This window comes from Hyla sarda, chromosome 4, assembly GCF_029499605.1.
Source record: "Hyla sarda isolate aHylSar1 chromosome 4, aHylSar1.hap1, whole genome shotgun sequence".
NCBI lineage: Eukaryota > Metazoa > Chordata > Amphibia > Anura > Hylidae > Hyla > Hyla sarda.
In genome coordinates, this window is record NC_079192.1 from 467,794 (window position 1) to 489,102 (window position 21,309).

The window sequence follows — 21,309 nt, forward strand, 5'->3', positions numbered from 1 at the left end:
ATCTATAACATACCTCCATCTATAACACACCTCCACCTGTATTACACCTCCATCTATAACTCACCTCCACCTGTACTACACCTCCATCTATAATACACCTCCATCTATAACTCACCTCCACCTGTACTACACCTCCATCTATAGCGCACCTCCATCTATAATACACCTCCACCTGTACTACACCTCCCTCTATATCACACCTCCACCTGTATTACACCTCCATCTATAACACATCTCCACCTGTATTACACCTCCATCTATAACACATCTCCACCTGTACTACACCTCCATCTATAACACACCTCCACCTGTACTACACCTCCATCTATAACACACCTCCATCTATAACTCACCTCCACCTGTACTACACCTCCATCTATAACACACCTCCATCTATAACACACCTCCACCTGTACTACACCTCCATCTATAATACAGCTCCATCTATAACTCACCTCCACCTGTACTACACCTCCATCTATAACACATCTCCATCTATAACAACTCCACCTGTACTACACCTCCATCTATAACACACCTCCACCTGTACTACACCTCCATTTATAACACACCTCCATCTATAACACACCTCCATCTATAACACACCTCCACCTGTACTACACCTCCATCTATAACACACCTCCACCTGTACTACACCTCCATCTATAACACACCTCTATCTATAACACACCTCCACCTGTACTACACCTCCATCTATAACACACCTCTATCTATAACTCACCTCCACCTGTACTACACCTCCATCTATAACACACCTCCACCTGTACTACACCTCCACCTGTACTACACCTCCATCTATAACACACCTCTATCTATAACACCCCTCCACCTGTACTACATCTCCATCTATAACACACCTCCATCTATAACTCACCTCCACCTGTACTATGCCTCCATCTATGATGCACCTCTATCTATAACACACATTCACCTGTACTACACTTCCATCTATAACACACCTCCACCTGTACTACACCTCCACCTGTACTACACCTCCATCTATAACTCACCTCCACCTGTACCACACCTCCATCTATAACACACCTCCACCTGTACTACACCTCCATCTATAACACACCTCTATCTATAACACACCTCCACCTGTACTACACCTCCATCTATAACACACCTCCACCTGTACTACACCTCCATCTATAACTCACCTCCACCTGTACTACACCTCCATCTATAACTCACCTCCATCTATAACTCACCTCCACCTGTACTATGCCTCCATCTATGATACACCTCTATCTATAATACACCTCCACCTGTACTACACCTCCATCTATAACTCACCTCCACCTGTACTACACCTCCATCTATAACACACCTCCACCTGTACTACACCTCCATCTATAACTCACCTCCACCTGTACTACACCTCCATCTATAACTCACCTCCACCTGTACTACACCTCCATCTATAACACACCTCCACCTGTACTACACCTCCATCTATAACACACCTCCACCTGTACTACACCTCCATCTATAATACACCTCCACCTGTACTGCACCTCCATCTATAACACACCTCTATCTATAACACACCTCCACCTGTACTACACTTCCATCTATAGTACACCTCCACCTGTACTACACCTCCATCTATGATGCACCTCTATCTATAACACACCTCCACCTGTACTACACTTTCATCTATAGTACACCTCCACCTGTACTACACCTCCATCTATGATGTACCTCTATCTATAACACACCTCCACCTGTACTACACTTCCATCTATAATACACCTCCACCTGTACTACACTTCCATCTATAGTACACCTCCACCTGTACTACACCTCCATCTATGATGCACCTCTATCTATAACACACCTCCACCTGTACTACACTTCCATCTATAATACACCTCCACCTGTACTACACTTCCATCTATAATACACCACCACCTGTACTACACTTCCATCTATAATACACCTCCACCTGTACTACACTTCCATCTATAATACACCACCACCTGTACTACACTTCCATCTATAATACACCTCCACCTGTACTACACTTCCATCTATAATACACCACCACCTGTACTACACTTCCATCTATAATACACCTCCACCTGTACTACACTTCCATCTATAATACACCACCACCTGTACTACACTTCCATCTATAATAGACCTCCGCCTGTACTACACTTCCATCTATAATACACCTCCACCTGTACTACACCTCCATCTATGATGCACCTCTATCTATAACACACCTCCACCTGTAACACACCTATATTTGAAACTGGCCTAATGATAGTGTCGCACTCTGCAGACATGCTTCCTAGGGATATGCTGCAGCAGATCTGCACTATATCCAGAACACGTGTGGATATATTCAGGATTTTGTGTTCCCCATTGAAGTTTACACATCAGTCCTCACCCTGTCACACACTCTCCATATGTCTCTGGAGTACTGTCATATATACGCACCATTCTTAGGTACTGGTTACGGAATTTACTTGAGCGTCTCCTGCGGCCTACAGGCTTTTGCGTCTGTGAATGAGATAATACCATAGATTTGGTTATTGGTGCTTAGTAAGAGGGTTCATGTACCCTGATGGTTATTAAGCTGGCCATACACATGTTATGGGGTCACCAGTGGTGTACACGTGGACTGTAGATACTCTCTCACCTCTTCACTCTCGCAGGTTACGGTGTTCTGGTTGCTGTAGGTCATTGTGTCTCCATTCTCTGTCTCCTCTGCTGAAAAGTGGAAATACAGGGAATGGTCGTGTTTATTATGATCTATTTATTACGTTACATTTGCAGTGTGAATGAGGTGTTGACACTGTTATATACGTCCCATTCTTGTCCTGGGAATCAACTCTTGTATACAATTGACCGACTATTTAAAGGAGTAGTCCAGTGGTGATTCAGTGGTTTACAACTTATCCCCTATCCTAAGGATAGGGGATAAGTTTCAGATCGCGGGGGGTCCGACCCCTGGGGCCCCCCGCGATCTCCTGTACGGAGCCCCGACAGCCCGCGGGAAGGGGGCGTGTCGACCTCCGCACAAAGCGGCGGCCGACACGCCCCCTCAATACAACTCTATGGCAGAGCCGAAGCGCTGCCTTCGGCAATCTCCGGCTCTGCCATTGAGATGTATTGAGGGGGCGTGTCGGCCGCCGCCTCGTGCGGGGGTCGACACCCGCTATCTCGGCGGAGAGCCGGGGCCCCGTACAGAGAGATCGCAGGGGGCCCCAGAGGTCGTACCCCCCGCGATCTCAAACTTATCCCCTATCCTTAGGATAGGGGATACGTTTTTCACCACTGGACTACCCCTTTAAAGCCACCATCTCTATAATCCCCCAACCTCTATGACCTCACAGCCTATATGACCCCACCATCTCTATGATCCCACTGCCTCTATGACCACACCATTCTATGACCCCACAGCCTATATGACCCCACCATCTCTATAATCCCCCAACCTCTATGACCTCACCATTCTATAACCCCACAGCCTATATTACCCCATCTCAATAATCCCCCAACCTCTATGACCTCACCATTCTATGACCCCACAGCCTATATGACCCCCACCATCTCTATGATTCCACCATTTCTACGACCTCACCATCTCTATGATCTCACAGCCTCCATGATCCTACCATCTCCATTGTCCTACAGCCTCTATGATCCCATCATTTCTACGACCCCACCATCTCTATGATCCTACATCCTATATGACCTCACCATCTCTATGAATCTACAGCCTCTATTATCCCATAATCTCCATTGTCCTACAGCCTCTATGCCCCCACCATGTCTATGACCCTACATTCTTTATGATCTCACCATCTCTATGAGCCTACAGCCTCTACAATCCCACCATCTCCATTGTCCTACAGTCTCTATGATCCCACCATCTCTATGACCCCACAGCCTATATAATCCCAGCATCTCTATGACCCCACAGCCTATATAATCCCAGCATCTCTATGACCCCACAGCCTATATAATCCCAGCATCTCTATGATCCCACCATCAGTTACTGCACCACTTCTATAACCCCACCACATCTATTACCCCACAGCTTGTATAACCCCACCATTTCTATGACCCCACCATCTCTGCTACCCCACTACTTCTAAGACCTCACCCCCTCTAATAACCCACAGCCTCTAAAACCCCATAATTAATTTGATCCCACAGCCTCTATCACCTCACCATCTCTATGACCCTACAGCCTTTATGACCCCACATCTCTATGACCTAGCCATTTCTGATGCTGCACCATTTATGCAACCCCACCACCTCTATTACCCCACATCATCTTTAGCCCCACCATCTCTATAACATCTACATCTCTTTTAGCACACAGCATCTATAAACCCATCATCAATATGACCCCACCATCCCCATTACCCCACAGCCTCCATAACCTCTCTATCTTTGTTAGGCTGCTTTCACTCTATGTTTTGTCCATACGGTGACCGGATCCGGCAGGGGGAAGGGAAAACCGGGCGCTCCCTTATCCCAGCCGGACCCGATCTCATTCATTTGAATGAGCCGACCACAGTCCGGCCCCCGTATGGACAAAACGTAGTGTGAATGCAGCCTTACTGCACCACTTCTATGACCCCACCCTCTCTATGACCCTCCCACCTTTATGACTCTACCACATTTATGTCCCATAACCGCTATAACCCCACCATCAATAAGAACCCACTGCTGCATAACTAGATAACTCGGTAGAGTCCAGTGAAGGAGAGAACCAAGCAGGTAATAGATGTAAGCACTCACCAGTTCTAGGCAGTTTAGGTCTGGAGTAGTCACTCAGAGACTGAAATACAGGAAATATGATTGTTAGCTGCCACGTACTATCCTCTGTGCTCTAGTCTTCTCTTCCTACCATATGATCATTTTATATGTGTTTTCTCATGACATGGTGGTCACATGATGTAAACATTTCCCCAGTTGAAATTATGTACAACCCCTCCAGTACTTTTGAGATTTCTTTTGTCTCCTACGGACTATGACCCCCCCCCCAAAGTTGTGACTGTACAATACTTTGCACCCCACCACTAGCTCTTCCAGGTTGCTCTCTTACTGTCACAGTCCAGTTGTTGTCTATGTTACTCCCATGCTGGTTCACCATATATTGGATCCTCCTCTCGGTGCTAAGCTGATCTGACAGGAGTTTGCTGAGAGTTTTCCGACTGACAGAACCAAGAAGTATCTTGGAATCTGAAGAAAGAAATGAGCGTTATAAAATATAAAGATGGCAAAGAGATAAGTAAAGACAGCTTGTCCTTGATGGGCAGAGATTAGAAGAGAGGAGTAGATACCATGTAGGGTGAGGCTGGTCAAAGGTGGCATAAGTACAGGTAAGGATGCTTAGTTTATAACCTTCTTGTCAAATCACCGCGGTCACCTTTACAGAGTGTAGCTTTCTTTTAGAGCTCGGATACAGAAATAGTTCCCAACAAGTCTCCAAGAACCCCATAGTTATCCTTAAAGGGGTACTCCGCCCCTAGACATCTTATCCCCTATCCAAAGGATAGGGGATAAGATGTTTGATCGCGGGGGTCTGCACCCCAGACATCCCTTGCACGGAGCGAACTGCTGGATGACTGGCTTTGTGGGACGGTGGCTTGTGACCTCACGGCCACACCCCTCAATGCAAGTTTACGGGAGGGGGCGTGATATCCGCCAAGCCCCCTCCAATAGACTTGCATTGAGGGGGCATGGCTGTGATGTCACAAGCGGGGCGTGACGTTACGAGCCTCCGGCACTGCACCCGACGCTCTAAAAGAACACCCGGTGCAGCAGGGAGATAAGATGTCTAGTGACAAAGTACCCCTTTAACCCCTTAAGGACAATGGACGTACTCCTACGCCCCCATTTCCGAGTCCTTAAGGACCGAGGACGTAGGAGTACGTCCTGTCCTTTCCCGGCCCCCTGCCGCTAGCCGGAGGGGAGCCGGTGCCCGATGCCTGCTGAAATCGTTCAGCAGGCATCGCGGCATATCGCCCAGGGGGGTCATTATGCCCCCCCATGTCGGCGATGGCCGCAGATCGCTGGACAATTCAGTCCAGCGATCTGCGGTGATTCCGGGTCAATCGGGTCTCCAGTGACCCGGTGACCCGGAATTACTGGCTGATCGGGGCCGTCAGAGACGGCCCCGAACAGCCAGAGCCTGCAGGGGTGAGGTGGCACTGGTGCCACCTCACGATCGCCCTGATTCGTCGGCCGGATTACCAGCCGACCAATCAGGGTGCCTGCTGCGGGTGTCACTCCCGCACCCGCTCCGCCCCTCTTCCGGAGGACGTGAGCGGGTGCGGGACGTGCACCCCTGGTGCTGGGGACCCCGATCACCGGCGTTAATGTTGGGATCGGGGCCCCAGGAGCGACGACGGCGGCGGGACTGACCTGTGCGGCGATCAAGCAGCAGCAGGAGGTGAGTGACAGCCTCCTGCTGTTGCTTAGCAACAGCTCCCAGCATGCAAAAAGGGCATGCTGGGAGCTGTAGTTATGCAACAGGAGGAGGCAGACCACCACAACTCCCAGCATGCACTTATGGGCATGCTGGGACTTATGGTTTTGCAACAGCTGGAGGCACATTCTTTCTATGGAAAAGTGTACCTTCAGCTGTTGTGTAACTACAACTCCCAGCTTGCACAAACAGCTTAAGGGCATGCTGGGAGTTGTAGTGGTGCATCTGCTGGTTGCATAACTACAACTCCCAGCATGCCCGTTGGCTGTCGGTGACTGCTGAGAGTTGTTTTGCAACAGCTGAAGGCACACTGAGTTAAGTAGCAAACCAGTGTGTCTCCAGCTGTTGCATAACTACAATCCCCAGCATCCCCAGCCAAAGTAGTATGCCTCCGGCTGTTGCATAACTACAACACCCAGCATGCCCTTCCGCTGTCCGTACATGCTGGGGGTTGTAGCTTTTGCAACAGCTGAAGGCACACTGGTTGCAAAACACTGAGTTTGTTGTCAAACTCTGTGTTTCACAACCTGTGTGTCTCCAGCTGTTGCAAAACTACAACTCCCAGCATGCACTGATAGACCGTACATGCTGGGAGTTGTAGTTTTGCAACAGCTGGATGTCCCCCCCCCCCAATGTGAATGTACAGGGTACACTCACATGGGCGGAGGATTACAGTAAGTATCCGGCTGCAAGTTTGAGCTGAGGCAAATTTTCTGCCGCTGCTCAAACTTCCAGCGAGAAACTACTGTGAACCCCCGCCCGTGCGACTGTACCCTAAAAACACTACACTACACTAACACAAAATAAAATAAAAAGTAAAAAACACTACATATACACATACCCCTACACAGCCCCCCTCCCCTCCCCAATAAAAACGAAAAACGTCTGGTACGCCACTGTTTCCAAAACGGAGCCTCCAGCTGTTGCAAAACAACTACTCCCAGTATTACCAGATAGCCACTGACTGTCCAGGCATGCTGGGACTTTTACAACAGCTGGAGGCACCCTGTTTGGGAATCACTGGCGTAGAATACCCCTATGTCCACCCCTATGCAATCCCTAATTTAGGCCTCAAATGCGCATGGCGCTCTCACTTTGGAGCCCTGTCGTATTTCAAGGCAACAGTTTAGGGTCACATATGGGGTATCGCCGTACTCGGGAGAAATTGTGTTACAAATTATGGGGGGTATTTTCTGCTATTACCCTTTTTAAAAATCAAAAATTTTTGGGAAACCAACATTTTAGGTAAAACATTTTTTTTTTTTTTTACATATGCAAAAGTTGTGAATCACCTGTGGGGTATTAAGGTTCACATTACCCCTTGTTACGTTCCCCGAGGGGTCTAGTTTCCAAAATGGTATGCCATGTGTTTTTTTTTTGCTGTCCTGGCACCATAGGGGCTTCCTAAATGCGGCATGCCCCCAGAGCAAAATTTGCTTTCAAAAAGCCAAATGTGACTCCTTCTCTTCTGAGACCTGTAGTGCGCCAGCAGAGCACTTCTCACCCCCATATGGGGTGTTTTCTGAATCGGGAGAAATTGGGCTTCAAATTTTGGGGGGTATTTTCTGCTATTACCCTTTTTAAAAATGTAAAAATTTTGGGAAACCAAGCATTTTAGGTAAAAAAATATATATTTTTTTAACATATGCAAAAGTCGTGAAACACCTGTAGGGTATTAAGGTTCACTTTACCCCTTTTTACGTTCCCCGAGGGGTCTGGTTTCCAAAATGGTATGCCATGTGGTTTTTTTTTGTGGTTCTGGCACCATAGGGGCTTCCTAAATGCGGCATGCCCCCAGAGCAAAATTTGCTTTCAAAAAGCCAAATGTGACTCCTTCTCTTCTGAGACCTGTAGTGCGCCAGCAGAGCACTTTTCACCCCCATATGGGGTGTTTTCTGAATCGGGAGAAATTGGGCTTCAAATTTTGGGGGGTATTTTCTGCTATTATCCTTTTTAAAAATGTAACATTTTTGGGAAACCAAGCATTTTAGGTAAAACATTTTTTTTTTTTTACATATGCAAAAGTCGTGAATCACCTGTGGGGTATTAAGGTTCACTTTACCCCTTGTTACGTTCCCTGAGGGGTCTAGTTTCCAAAATGGTATGCCATGTAGTTTTTTTGCTGTCCTGGCACCATAGGGGCTTCCTAAAGGTGACATGCCCCCCAAAAACCATTTGACGCTCCTTCCCTTCTGAGCCCTCTACTGCGCCTGCCGAACAATTAACATAGACATATGAGGTATGTGCTTACTCGAGAGAAATTGGGTTTCAAATAAAAGTAAAAATTTTCTCCTTTTTACCCCTTGCAAAAATTCAAAAATTGGGTCTACAAGAACATGCGAGTGTAAAAAATGAAGATTGTGAATTTTCTCCTTCACTTTTCTGCTATTCCTGTGAAACACCTAAAGGGTTAATACACTTACTGAATGTCATTTTGAATACTTTGGGGGGTGTAGTTTTTATAATGGGGTCATTTATGGGGTATTTCTAATATGAAGACCCTTCAAATCCACTTCAAACCTGAACTGGTCCATGAAAAATAGCGAGTTTGAAAATTTTGTGAAAAATTTCCAAATTGCTGCTGAACTTTGAAGCCTCTGGTGTCTTCCAAAAGTAAAAACTCATAAATTTTATGATGCAAACATAAAGTAGACATATTGTATATGTGAACCCAAAAATATTTTATTTGGAATATCCATTTTCCTTACAAGCAGAGAGCTTCAAAGTTAGAAAAATTCAAAATTTTCATTTTTTTCATCAAATTTTGGGATTTTTCACCAAGAAAGGATGCAAGTTACCATAAAATTTTACCACTAAGTTAAAGTAGAATATGTCACGAAAAAACAATCTCGGAATCAGAATGATAACTAAAAGCATCAGAGTTATTAATGTTTAAAGTGACAGTGGTCAGAATTGCAAAAAACGCTCCGGTCCTTAAGGTATAAAATGGCCTGGTCCTTAAGGGGTTAAAGAACATGAGAGGTTTCCTGGACTCTTGGAACTTTCTCACACCTCCGCTGGTTTACTTCCTTAGGTTAGCTGAGTGTGTGTGTTTTTATATAGGAGAATGGTGTAAAGTCCCCAAACACATTAAAACCCACCGATTTCAGTGGGACCAGCCCACCATCTAATGTGCAGTGTAGCTTTCTTATTCTTCCCTGATAGCTCGTGTTGGGGGAGACAAGGATGAGAGATGCCTGGTTCTTTTGTTATTGGGGAAATAAGCCACCAACAGATATGTCTAAAGGAGACAGAGTACTACCCTCCATTTCCAAAAAATGTTAAGCTTGGCCGAGCATTCATGTGTATGGGGGGATTGGGAGAATATTGTCCGACAACTATCTATTGTGTATTTACCTTAAAGACAATCTGACACCCTGTTCACCCGCACTTAACCCAATATACTGGGTTATAGTGCAGGTGAACAGCTTTACAAAAGGGGGTCATTAATATGCTAATAAATGCTGCGGGTGAGCACTCAGAGAGCAGAGCGCTCACCTGCTACTAACGATGGGGACGGGGGTGGACAGAGAATATGGAGGAGGCAGGGGAGTTGGAGCTGGCTCCCTGCCTCCATTGCGTGGTAGAGCGCAATGCAGCTTAAGATTACAGTTCCAGAACTCTGCATATACTGAATGGATTTAAAGGGGTATTCCACCCTCAAACATCTTATCCCCTATCCAAAGGATAAGGGATAAGATGTCTGATCGCGGGGGTCCCACTGCTGGGGACCCCAGCAATCTCCCTGCTGCACCCTGCATTCATTTAGAGCGTCAGATGCAACGTCGGAGGACATCCGGTGCACAAAGCGAACTGACTGGCGTTGCGGGGCAGAGGCTTGTGACGTCAAAGTCATGCCCCCTCAGTGCAAGTCTCAATGCGATGCATTGAGGGGGCATGGCTGTGACGTCAAGAATCTCCGGCGCTGCACCTGACATGCTAAATGAATTCCAGGTGCAGCAGGAAGATTGCAGGGGTCTCCAGCGGCGGGACCCCCATGATCAGATATCTTATCTCTTGTCCTCTAGATAGGGGATAAGATGCCTAGGGGCGGAGAACCCCTTTAAGTAAGTAACCAAAAAGTCCAGGAATGCCGGCACTGCACAGACTGACTGCAAGTACACCGTGATCGCACTACACTCCGTGCGGAAGACACCGCAACAAACAGCAGCAACAGTGGTGCTCAGTCCAGAGAAGCAAAGGTAAAACTGTGCAAAGATAGACTTGAAAAGACGGCACTCACCATAAAACGAGATCTTTATTCTTCAGTTGCAAGGAATACACATGAGGTCAGGGGGTCACACAGACAGTGGAGGACATGCGGGATGTAACGCTTGGGACTGTATGCCCCCCTGACCTCATGTGTATTCCTTGCAACTGAAGAATAAAGATCTCGTTTTATGGTGAGTGCCGTCTTTTCAAGTCTATCTTTGCACAGTTTTACCCTATAAGTAAGTGTTGCCTCGTTGTAAAGCTGTTCACCCACACTATAACCCAGTATATTGGGTTTAATGCGCGTGAACAGGGTGTCGGATTCTCTTTAAAGGGGTACTCCACTCCCCAGCATCTGGAACATTTAGTTTCGAACGCTGGGTGCTGGCTTCTGTGGTCGCCCCACCCCCTTGTGCCGTCACGCCGCGCCCCCGTGATATCACGCTCCACCCCCTCAACGCAAGTCTATGGGAGGGGGCATGATGGCCCCCAGCGTTCAGAACTAAAGGTTCCGGATGCTGGGGAGCGAAGTACCCCTTTAATCTGCACATGAGATATCTCCAAGGAAAACTAGGATTGTCAACCTATCCACTCCTACCCTGACAGATGATGAGTCAACAGGCTTTTGCCAACCTTTCTCTAATATATATGGGGCCTTCATATGGAGCTGCTGGAGAAGATAAGCCAACAGGGATCATGTTCAACACCAAAGATGTCTGGCAGTGGTTTAATCCATTGAGAATACATGCATGCTCAGCTAAGTCCATCATGAAAGTATAAGGGGGGTTGGAAGTAACAGCTGATGGCTGGACAATCTCAGCTATCAGTTTTCTGAGGTGTTCCACCACTTTAACTCCCACACAATACAATTACTCTATGTTGTTAAATAATCCCACTATATTTAAACTGAGGAATAGGATGAATACAGCAAAAGAATACAAACCTTCAGCATCAACAATGGGAAACTGTTTAAATTCTGAAGATTTCAGAAGGTTCCGGATGTCTTTGAATTTGAAGCCTTTCACAAGATATCGCAGGTCGGTCACCATGAAATCCTCAGCACATACATCATGAGCACTGGGAATTAAACAACACGTGAGATATTGACCTACTGGAGCCCAGTCCCCCAATCACCCAGTCCAGAGACAGGCGTCTTACCTGTTCTTTCCCATTACCAGTTTTGGGAGATATGGGAGTTTCTTGACAATAATTATAATGTCAAAAAATGAATTCTGGCAGCTTTGGCTGATGGCGTTGGCTATAAGGACGGCAATCAGGACCGGCAGAATATGCGACATTTGTCCTGTGAGTTCGAACACCAGGAGAGCCGTAGAAAGGGTTTGAGTGACGGCCCCAGAATATGCTGCCGCACCTGCAAGAGCGAGAGGAGCTGGATGAGAGGATGCGAGCCACCACCTCAGCAACATCAGTAGCGGTAACGCACGAAGCTAAGGTACCACCCAGGACAAGTGAAAATAATACAGTCACCTGCAAGCGCGTATCCAGCTGGAGTGATCTTAATAGGTATCCCTTCTGAGATAAACCCATTAGGGAAGATTTTGGCAATTAATTCTCCGTAGAGACGACCGAGTCCAGCACCTGTATAAGACAATACCAGATACTGAGAAGGGATTGTGGTGGCCCGGTACAGGAGTTGTAACCCTGTACCCGAGATGCCCTGTCAGGCAGCCTCCCTGCAGTGTCCCCTGGGCCCCCCTACACCTGTTCCCCTTTTATAGTTATCTTTATGCTGTGTATTGAATATAAAAGTGTTATGTCTTTAAGAACCGTTGACATGTGATTAACCAGTGTCATGTGATTGTAACCCAGTGAGGTATCAGTGACCATGTGACCTTAGGGTGACTTATGGGATTCCTCCTAGTCTTCCCCAGATAAGCCCTGGGAGGAGCTAGCTCGCTCTTTGCTAAGGTCCAGTGCAGTCAAGTCCTGAGAGTGTGTCTGGAGTCCAGAGGAGGCCTCAAGTCAACCACGCAGCCACAAGTCTACAAGTCCACAACCCCCAGGTCCCAGTATGGTAACCAACAAACAAGGTATAGTCAGTCTCAGTCAAGTCAGTCAAAGTCAACCTGTCTTCAGTCAGCATGGCCTGCATCAAGTTGTCCCAGTCCCAGCAAGCCCTAAGGTCTCTGAAGTCACTGGTCACCTCCTTGGGCCTGACTAAGCTGTATAGACTATTTCACCTGTCTAACTCAGTAAAGCTACAGTTGTTCCGTAACTTGGCGTCAGAGTCATTATTTGCCCCCGTGCCTAGCCCAGGATCCAGCGGTATACCTTCGGGTGGTGTAGAGGATAAACCACACCCTGGCGTCACGAACACAACGGGTTAATGCCATCTGCCCCAGGGCAACTCCATCTTCCCTCATCACACCCTCTACCATAGGATGATGAACCCACTCTTAGTGGTGTGCTTGGGGTTGAATAGGTGTTCTAGATAGATCTAATGACTACATAGACTTACTAAGCAAACTGGACCAAAAAATGAAAAATAGGGCAAAGCCAATCTCCCACATCTACCTACTAAAATGTCTCTACTGGTTCGGGATTCATTACGACTTATGAGATGTTAAGTAATATTACACCCCAGTCATCAGATGTGTGCATAATATATACATATAAATATGATCTCCTTCTCCTCACCAATAGGTTCCACATTTGGAGGTTCCCACATGTTAAAACCATACTGTGACAGTGAGACAACCTTGCACAGACTTGTGAAGACCCACCATCAAATCATAGACATGATTATGTGGAGCCCAACAGGAATTAGGACCCACTCCTGACGAGGAGGTAAGGACTATTCATGTGTCGTGCCAAATTATCAGCATGTAGGGAGCATCAACCATGAACCATGAAACCATGTAGATTATAAATTAATTAATGGTAGAAGACTTAGTAACATCACAGCCTCCCGTATAGATGAGCTTTGCCGGACTACCACAGCCTTCTCTTTTTGTGATGATCAACGGCTCTCCCGGAAGTCAGTCCCCTTTATGATCAAACATTATATTACTATTGCCAACCAATATTAAGAGGCTGGTAAACATATCTAATATGTATATATATATATATATATATATATATATATATATATATATATATATATCTATATTCTATTTGTAGAACATTTTGGAGGGCACTGCTCTTTTTTTAATTGGTATGTTCAGACCTGGGTGTAGGAGTGTTGATTGCGGTATCAGTGGCCGTAGCTGCTAAATTCTACTTCACTGCCGAGGTGCTAAGTGAAAACAAGTGCTAGTATACGTATGCAATAAAAAAGAATGTTCACTTGCTTTTACCGGTCCTATGACTTGCTGTGTTTCGGACAATTCCGTAATGTTGGGAGACAACTGGATGAGGGTGCTCAGAAGCTAACAGCCGTTTTCGCACACAGCCGCGTGCTTCTTCTGTCCTCTTGAGGCCGGAAGAAGCACGCGGCTGTGCACGAAAATGGCTGTTAGCCTCTGAGCACCCTCATCCAGTCGTCTACCAGCGTTATGGAATTTTTCGAAACACAGCAAGTCACAGGACTGGTGAGTGCAAGTGAACATTCTCTTTCTATATTGCATATATATATATATATATATATATATATATATACAGTATATATATAGTGCCGGTGAGTGTGGCTGTCGCAACGTTACTCACCATATACAAAGACAGGAAGGAAGTATCCAGCTGGGATGATCATGGTGTTTGCTAACAGGAGCATAAAAAACTAAAGTGATTGAAAAAAAAATAAATGATTACAGTGCTATCATGCTTACATATAATTCACGTAATATTCACGTGAACCCCTTGACCGGCCTGCAGCACCAAGAATACACATCAGATGTGTCAGCCATAGATGCCGATTTTGGCAAGATTGATCATCAAATGTAATATGTGTGGTGGCATCCCCTCAGATAATGTCGGGAGGAGAACAATCAGCCATTTCGAATTTCAACTACACGATCCCCTTCATTCTTGGAGTAATAAAGTGCGACCTAAGAACCCCTGAATGCTTAGCTAAGCCGAGCATTGACAAGGTGTATGGTGGGACTGGGAGGGACTACAGTCATTGGATGTCTTTGTCTATCTTCAGACTTGTTGCACACAGAATGTGGTTCTAAGGAATCGAAGGGTTCTTCTGACTTACACTGAAGACTCACTAAGGGAAAGGGGTCACATTAGATTACGGGAAGATTCATTTTGGTTTCCCGGGAATGGGAGATGCCCCACAAGTTTATCCTTTAGGATTCTTACTCTTCATGCAGCCTTAAAGGGGTACTCTGGTGGAAAACATTTCAACTGGTGCCAGAAATTTAAAAAGAATTTTAAATTACTTCTATTTAAAAATATTTATCCTTCCAGTTCTTATTAGCTGCTATATGCTGCAGAGAAAGTTCTTTTCTTTTTGGATTTTTTTTCTGACCACACTGCTCTCTGCTGACACCTCTGTCCATGTCAGGAACTGTACAAAGCAGGAGCAAATCCCCATAGCAAACCTCTCCTATTCTGGATAGTTCCTGATACAGACAGAGGTGTCAGCAGAGAGCAGTGTGGACAGAAAAGAAATCCACAAAGAAAAGAACTTTCTCTGTAGTATTCAGCAGCTAATAAGTACTGGAAGGATAATAATTTTTAAATAGAAGTAATTTACAAATCTGTGTAACTTTCTGGTACCAGGTGATTTAAAACATTTTTTTCCCCCACCAGAGTACCCCTTTAAAGGGGTAAGCCGCCCCTAAACATCTTATCCCCTATCCAAAGGATAGGGAATAAGATATATGATCGCGGGGGTCCTGAACTTCGCTCTGTGCCGGATGACTGGCGATGCAGGGCAGAGGCTTGTGACGTCACGGCCATGCCCCCTCAATGTAAGTCTATGGGAGGGGCCGTGACGTCACGAGCCTACGGCGCTGCACGTGATGCTCTCTACGAACGCCAAGTGCAGCAGGGAGATCACAGGGGTCCCGCCGCCGGATAGGGGACAAAATGTCTAGGAGGGAACTTTAAGTCACGACTTCATAGAAACCTACCTGAAATATGTGGAAAGTTAATATTACTGGAGAATTTAAAGGCATGAAGTAGATTTACTGGTCAGGTGCTACTTACTTTAAGAACCATAAATATGGCAAGCTTTTCTAAACAGGACAGCTGAGGGTGCGTCCACTGTAGCCAGTTATTATCATAGGTGGGGTTGGGAGGCTGGCGGGAGGCATTCATCGCATGAGACAATTCCTCCACACCCCAGGTTATATTGTTGAAGAAAGTCTCCAGATGTTCTTTCATGGTTAACTATGAAGAAGATAAGGAATTTCAGGATTGCATATGCAAATTACTCACATTTTTTACAGAATAAGCCTTCCCACTTACCCGCGTTCCACCCATGTACTGGCCAAATCCATGCGGGAAGGTGATGCTGGACAAAATCAGAGCAACAAACGCAGCATAGATGATCTTACTGTAAAAAAAATGGAACACTGTTTATATAGGTCACACACCTTGGTCAAAAGGCTTGGGAAAATTGGAAAATTGACCAAGTCTAAGACTAGGCTTCTATTAGAACTTTGGATATACAATGAGGTGCAGCATATGAAGAAGCCCAATGGTCATGGCGTTAGACGTAGTGTCCTGTCTCATATACTGCAGAGGGAGAGATTTATCAAAGCTGTCTGTGTCCCGCATCAATATAGACCAAACTACAGAGGGTTAGGCCGGTCTATTGTGCGCCTAATTTATCAAAAGTCGCACAGCTCTTGATAAATTCTGCGCACGGACTTGGGGATCTACGGTTTAGACTGTATTTAAACCTGCTCAAGCATGGTCTGACATTTTGGCGTTCTTTCAGCCGATTCGACTTGTCGACGACTTGTCGCCGAGTTGTTTTTGATAAATTCAGCACCAATGCATTTTTCCATCTAAAATAGACTGGAATGCATCATGTTCTAAAAATCCTCTAAAGCAAAAGTCCCAGAAGAAAAGTCGCACGTATTTAGACTACGACTTACTGTGCGACAATTTTAGGCGAGGAAAAAACAGTCTGAACCCTTTCATAAATCTCCCCCATTGTACTGTTCATTCCACTAGTAGCTAATGCTACAGTAACTAACAACATATGCAGAACTCTAGAAAAAGGTTCCGAATGATCTGGAAGTCACATAAGAATCCATGGTAGAACCGGAAACTAGCGCTTACTACAATGGCCGCTGCTTGTTTGGTTTTATAGTCCCAAAAGAGAGGAAAAGATGGCACTCTCCAATGTGGATACAAAAATGCAGATTTATTCACTCACATTAGTCGGCCGGTTACATCGGTACAAGAAGGGAGCAGACAGATTGGAACAACGTCCGTTTCTCGAAAGACCGCTGCTTTTACAGTAGAAGCGATGGTCTGCTGCGAAACGGACATCGTTCCAATCTGTCTGCTCGCTCCTTGTACCGATGTAACCGGCCGACTCATGTGAGTGAATAAATCTGCATTTTTGTATCCACATTGCAAAGTGCCATCTTTTCCTCTCTTTTGGGACTATTTCGACATTGTTGCTTGTTCTTTAGATTGAACACCGCTCTTAGTGGATTACAGGACTTCCGAGACAATACACCGGTACCTCCCATCCGCCAGTACCCCTGATTGATTGAGTCAGTAGTGCCGACCTCTACACCTACCTTGTTCTATGATTGGATTTATATTACAGTATCTCATTGCAGCCCTCATATATAGGTATGTGTCCTAGTTAAAAGGGGCATTCCGGGCAAAAATAATTTATCCCCTATCCAAAGGAAAGGGGATAAGAAGTCTGATCGTGGGGGGCCCGCTGCTGAGACCCCCCGCGATCTCCCTGCATACTATGTTGGTGCTGAATCTCCAGTTTTGGAAACCTCCAGGTTTCCTGGACTGGGGACCTGACGTCACGCCCCGCCCCCTCCATTCATGTCTATGGGAGGGGGCGTGACGGCCATCACACCCCCTCCCATGGACATGAATGGAGGGGGCGTGGCGTGACGTCACATCCCCAGTCCCGGAAACCCGGAGGTTTCCAAAACTAGAGACGCAGTCCCCGCATATAATGTGGGTGCTGCAGGGAGATCGGGGGGGGGGGGGGGGGGGTCTCAGAAGCGTGCCCCCCACGATCAGACATCTTATCCCCTATCCTTTGGATAGGGGATAAAATGTTTTTGCCCAGAATACCCCTTTAAGGTTCTCCACAGAACTAACCTCCATCACCACAACATTAAAATTTGGGGCCCAGAAATACTACGTTCCCCTATCAAGAACATGAAAGACTTGGGTAAAGGTGTTTTGTGCAGTGAGCAGGTGCAATGGCTACCCTCCCTTTTTTTTTGGCCGATTCTGCCCTTGGCCACTCTTACCTAGACATGTTATAGGAATGGCTTATACCACAGATAGACTATGTTTGGTAGATCTTTCTCTATTATGGTCACCTCCACATTTCCTTTTGGATATTAGCCAATACCTGAATGAAACTTTACCAAAATGTTGGATCAGTTGTGCTGAAAACAACAATTTATTTCTGTGGGATTACATGAAGGACTTGAAGTATTTGCTTTCCTGCGTCACTCTCAACGACCTCAGTATATATATATATATATATATATATATATAATATGCTGGCCACGTCTGGACTGAACTGGACTAGTGCTTAGATAGTATAAATAAAACTTGCATAGGTAGACCGTGTTTTCAATGTTAATAAACTTGTACTGTATTAAGTTCTCTTGGTTATGAATGCCGAGGTTATATTTTTTTATGTAATATAGTGGATGAGATATAATGACACTTACTTGTTTCTCAGGAATCCTCCTATACGTTCATTAGTATTGATGAAAACCAGTGTGACGCGGTGGAGATACAGATAGATGCAGCAAACGCAACCGCATACCACCCTGGAACAAAACATACCAAAATGACAGGAGAATTCACAAATATATTGGGGATCTGTAACCAAATCAAGTTGGGCACATTGAGCACAAACGACCAGAGTGAAGCTTCATCTTATATTGGACATTATGAGAAAGCGCATCTCACTGGGAAGATGCAATGAGGAAACAAAAAGCTCTGCATGGGTGTAACGGGTCTCGGCAGGTGGTGGATCCTCTGGGCCTGTGTGGATGATGATGTGAGCTGTGCCAGGGAGCGGAGTCTAAGGTGTCGCTGGTTTTCACCAGAGCCCGTCTCAAAGCAGGATGGTCTTGCTGCGGCAGGCGGCAGGCGGCACCCAGGTCGCTACACCTGGCACGACTTGTCCACACAGGTAGCTGGGAGGTGGCGTGGTACAGAAGGAAACTGGCAGGACAAGGCAAGATGGCAGCAGGTCAGGGCAGGTAACACAGATGCCGGGTAGGTAACCAAAGATGCGGCAGGGAAACAAGGGTGGAACTGATATTTAAGGACAGGGGACAGGTGTAGACACTTGATTAAATGAGCACTGGCCCTGAAAGAGCTCCGGCGCGTGCACCCTAGGAGGCGGGGTACGTGCGCTAGGGCTGCGAGGACACGGAGAGGCGGAAGATGAGGGAGGTGTGTGACGGGCTGGGATTCGCACGCGGGCGCGTCCCACGATGCGAATCCCAGCCCTGCCGGCATCAGGGACATAAGCAGAGAGCGCTCACGGCCGGTGTGTAGGTGTTACAATAGGCATAATGAAGACCAAACGAACAGCATGCCCACCAACAACCACAACTTCACCAATGACGTCAATTACAGCAGAAGTGTACAAAGCTTGTCTGTTCTAATCATAGAGTAAATGTGCCCCCCACCAAACAATAGATCTACCCCTAAAGATACTCACCCAAGGATAGCATAAGACAAATACTCTGGAAGGTCAAAGGGAAACTCCACCCGCCAGTTGGTACTGAAGAGGATAGCAACAGTCTCTGAAGAAAAAGATGGGTGTCAGTATCAATCTACATTGCTTTTCTATTGAACCGCTGCTCCAACTATCTGACAAACTCACCCCGTTCACTATTAATCACCGCCAAGAGACGGAACATCAGAGCTGCACAGGTAGCTGCGAAAAAGCCGCGCCAGTAATCCCGCACTGCGAAATGCGTTGCTGTTGCCTCTACGCTGAAGAGTACACCTGGAGAAGAGATATCATAATACAGTCACATATAGTCCATGAAGGTCCATACTCAACCTGGGACCAGAACAAGTATCCAGACAGGTCATCGTTATATAAAGAGAAGAGTGCGGTGACACTTAGAGCACTCAGTGACATCACTTTTATGTTTCATCAGTAATGGAGGTGGTTGTTATATGATTGTGTTATTTTGGTGTAAATAACAAACTGGATAAGGAGTTACGATTGGTCACTAATTTACACAGATGTAGGATCTTGGTGACCGTATGGCTTGTTTTTCTGGAAAGTTAAATCACAAGGCAGATGTCTACGTGATCTTCAGGTGGCCAAAGTTGTATGCAGATGTGTTCCTTCCAGAGAAGGTGTCGTTGGTTGAATATTGAATCTTGTTGAATATGATATTTGGTCAAACCTGATTGAGACTCTGTGAATTCTTGGAAAGTCTACAGAAGACAACCACAGAGAACAAAACATTAAAGAGGTACTCCGCTGCTCAGTGTTTGGAACAAACTGTTCCGAACATTGGAGCAGGGAGCTCGTTACTTCATAGCCCCAAACCTCATGACGTCATGCCCCGCCCCCTCAATGCAAGTCTATGGGAGGGGGCGTGACGGCAGTCACGCCCCCTCCCATAGACTTACATTGAGGGGGTGGGACGTGATGTCACAAGGGGCGGGGCTATGCCGTCACAAGCTCCCGGCTCCAACGTTCGGAACAGTTTGTTCCAAACGCTGAGCAGCGGAGTACCCCTTTAAGTAGCCTAAAGACTTAAAAACTAAACAGGAAATTCTGGAGAATCACTGTTCTCAAGGTCATCAGCCTAAAGGCGGCCATCCACATTAACCCAGCCATATACTTCAGACAACGTTACACTGAATGCTCATTCATTTACCAGCTCTCTCCTTATTCTTCCTCAACTGAGCATCAATGTGTTCTAAATGTGTTCTAATTTTTTTAAGAGCCGAGGAACGTGTTCTCGAATTACCCAAAGTGCAAGAAAAAGTGCAAACGTGTTGCACAAAAAAAATGTGCAGAAAAAATGCGGTCTATCGCAAGCCCTTCTCAGACAGGAGAGAGGCCCCCAACAAACCTTACCCTTTGTCTCTGGACCAAAAGGTACTCGCGAGGTTCCAGGTTCGATGTCCCTTTTCACCGAAGCTACTAGGGGACCACAAATGCTCCCGACATCCCCCTTGGCGTTAGCCAAGGTATCTGCCTGCAGAGCCGATAACGGTCGGTACCCGGCCATGCAGGAGTACCCAGGGTTTTTGCAGGGAGGTGAGGAACCTAATGGCTACACACACCTCCCCTAGACCGCCAGGAGGGACACCCAGAAAGGCCACCGCACCCTGACAAATCCTGTGGACACACAACACGCAAAAAGTGACACAGTGAGACAAAAATAAAGAAGTGAATGTGTGCAGGTATACGGCCCGGACATCCGGCCGGATCTATAAAAAACTTCTCTGATCCTAGCCAGAAGGCCGGGAATCAAGAGGTGAGTGTCATAAGG

The 21,309-nt window shown here is 46.3% G+C and overlaps 1 protein-coding gene across 1 annotated transcript in view; it reads right to left on the reverse strand.

The window, feature by feature from the left end:
• LOC130366644 (chloride channel protein ClC-Kb-like) overlaps positions 1–21,309 on the reverse strand; it is a 38,676-nt gene that overhangs the window by 3,018 nt on the left and 14,349 nt on the right. The window contains exons 7-19 of the mRNA XM_056568964.1: positions 19,671–19,796; positions 19,506–19,590; positions 18,499–18,600; positions 16,070–16,157; positions 15,809–15,991; positions 14,360–14,429; positions 12,182–12,292; positions 11,852–12,065; positions 11,637–11,770; positions 5,096–5,232; positions 4,789–4,828; positions 2,675–2,745; positions 2,473–2,535 (exon numbers count right to left, since the gene is read on the reverse strand). Coding sequence (XP_056424939.1) covers positions 2,473–2,535; positions 2,675–2,745; positions 4,789–4,828; positions 5,096–5,232; positions 11,637–11,770; positions 11,852–12,065; positions 12,182–12,292; positions 14,360–14,429; positions 15,809–15,991; positions 16,070–16,157; positions 18,499–18,600; positions 19,506–19,590; positions 19,671–19,796 — 1,424 coding nt within the window. The remainder of the gene's footprint in view (positions 1–2,472; positions 2,536–2,674; positions 2,746–4,788; positions 4,829–5,095; positions 5,233–11,636; positions 11,771–11,851; positions 12,066–12,181; positions 12,293–14,359; positions 14,430–15,808; positions 15,992–16,069; positions 16,158–18,498; positions 18,601–19,505; positions 19,591–19,670; positions 19,797–21,309) is intronic.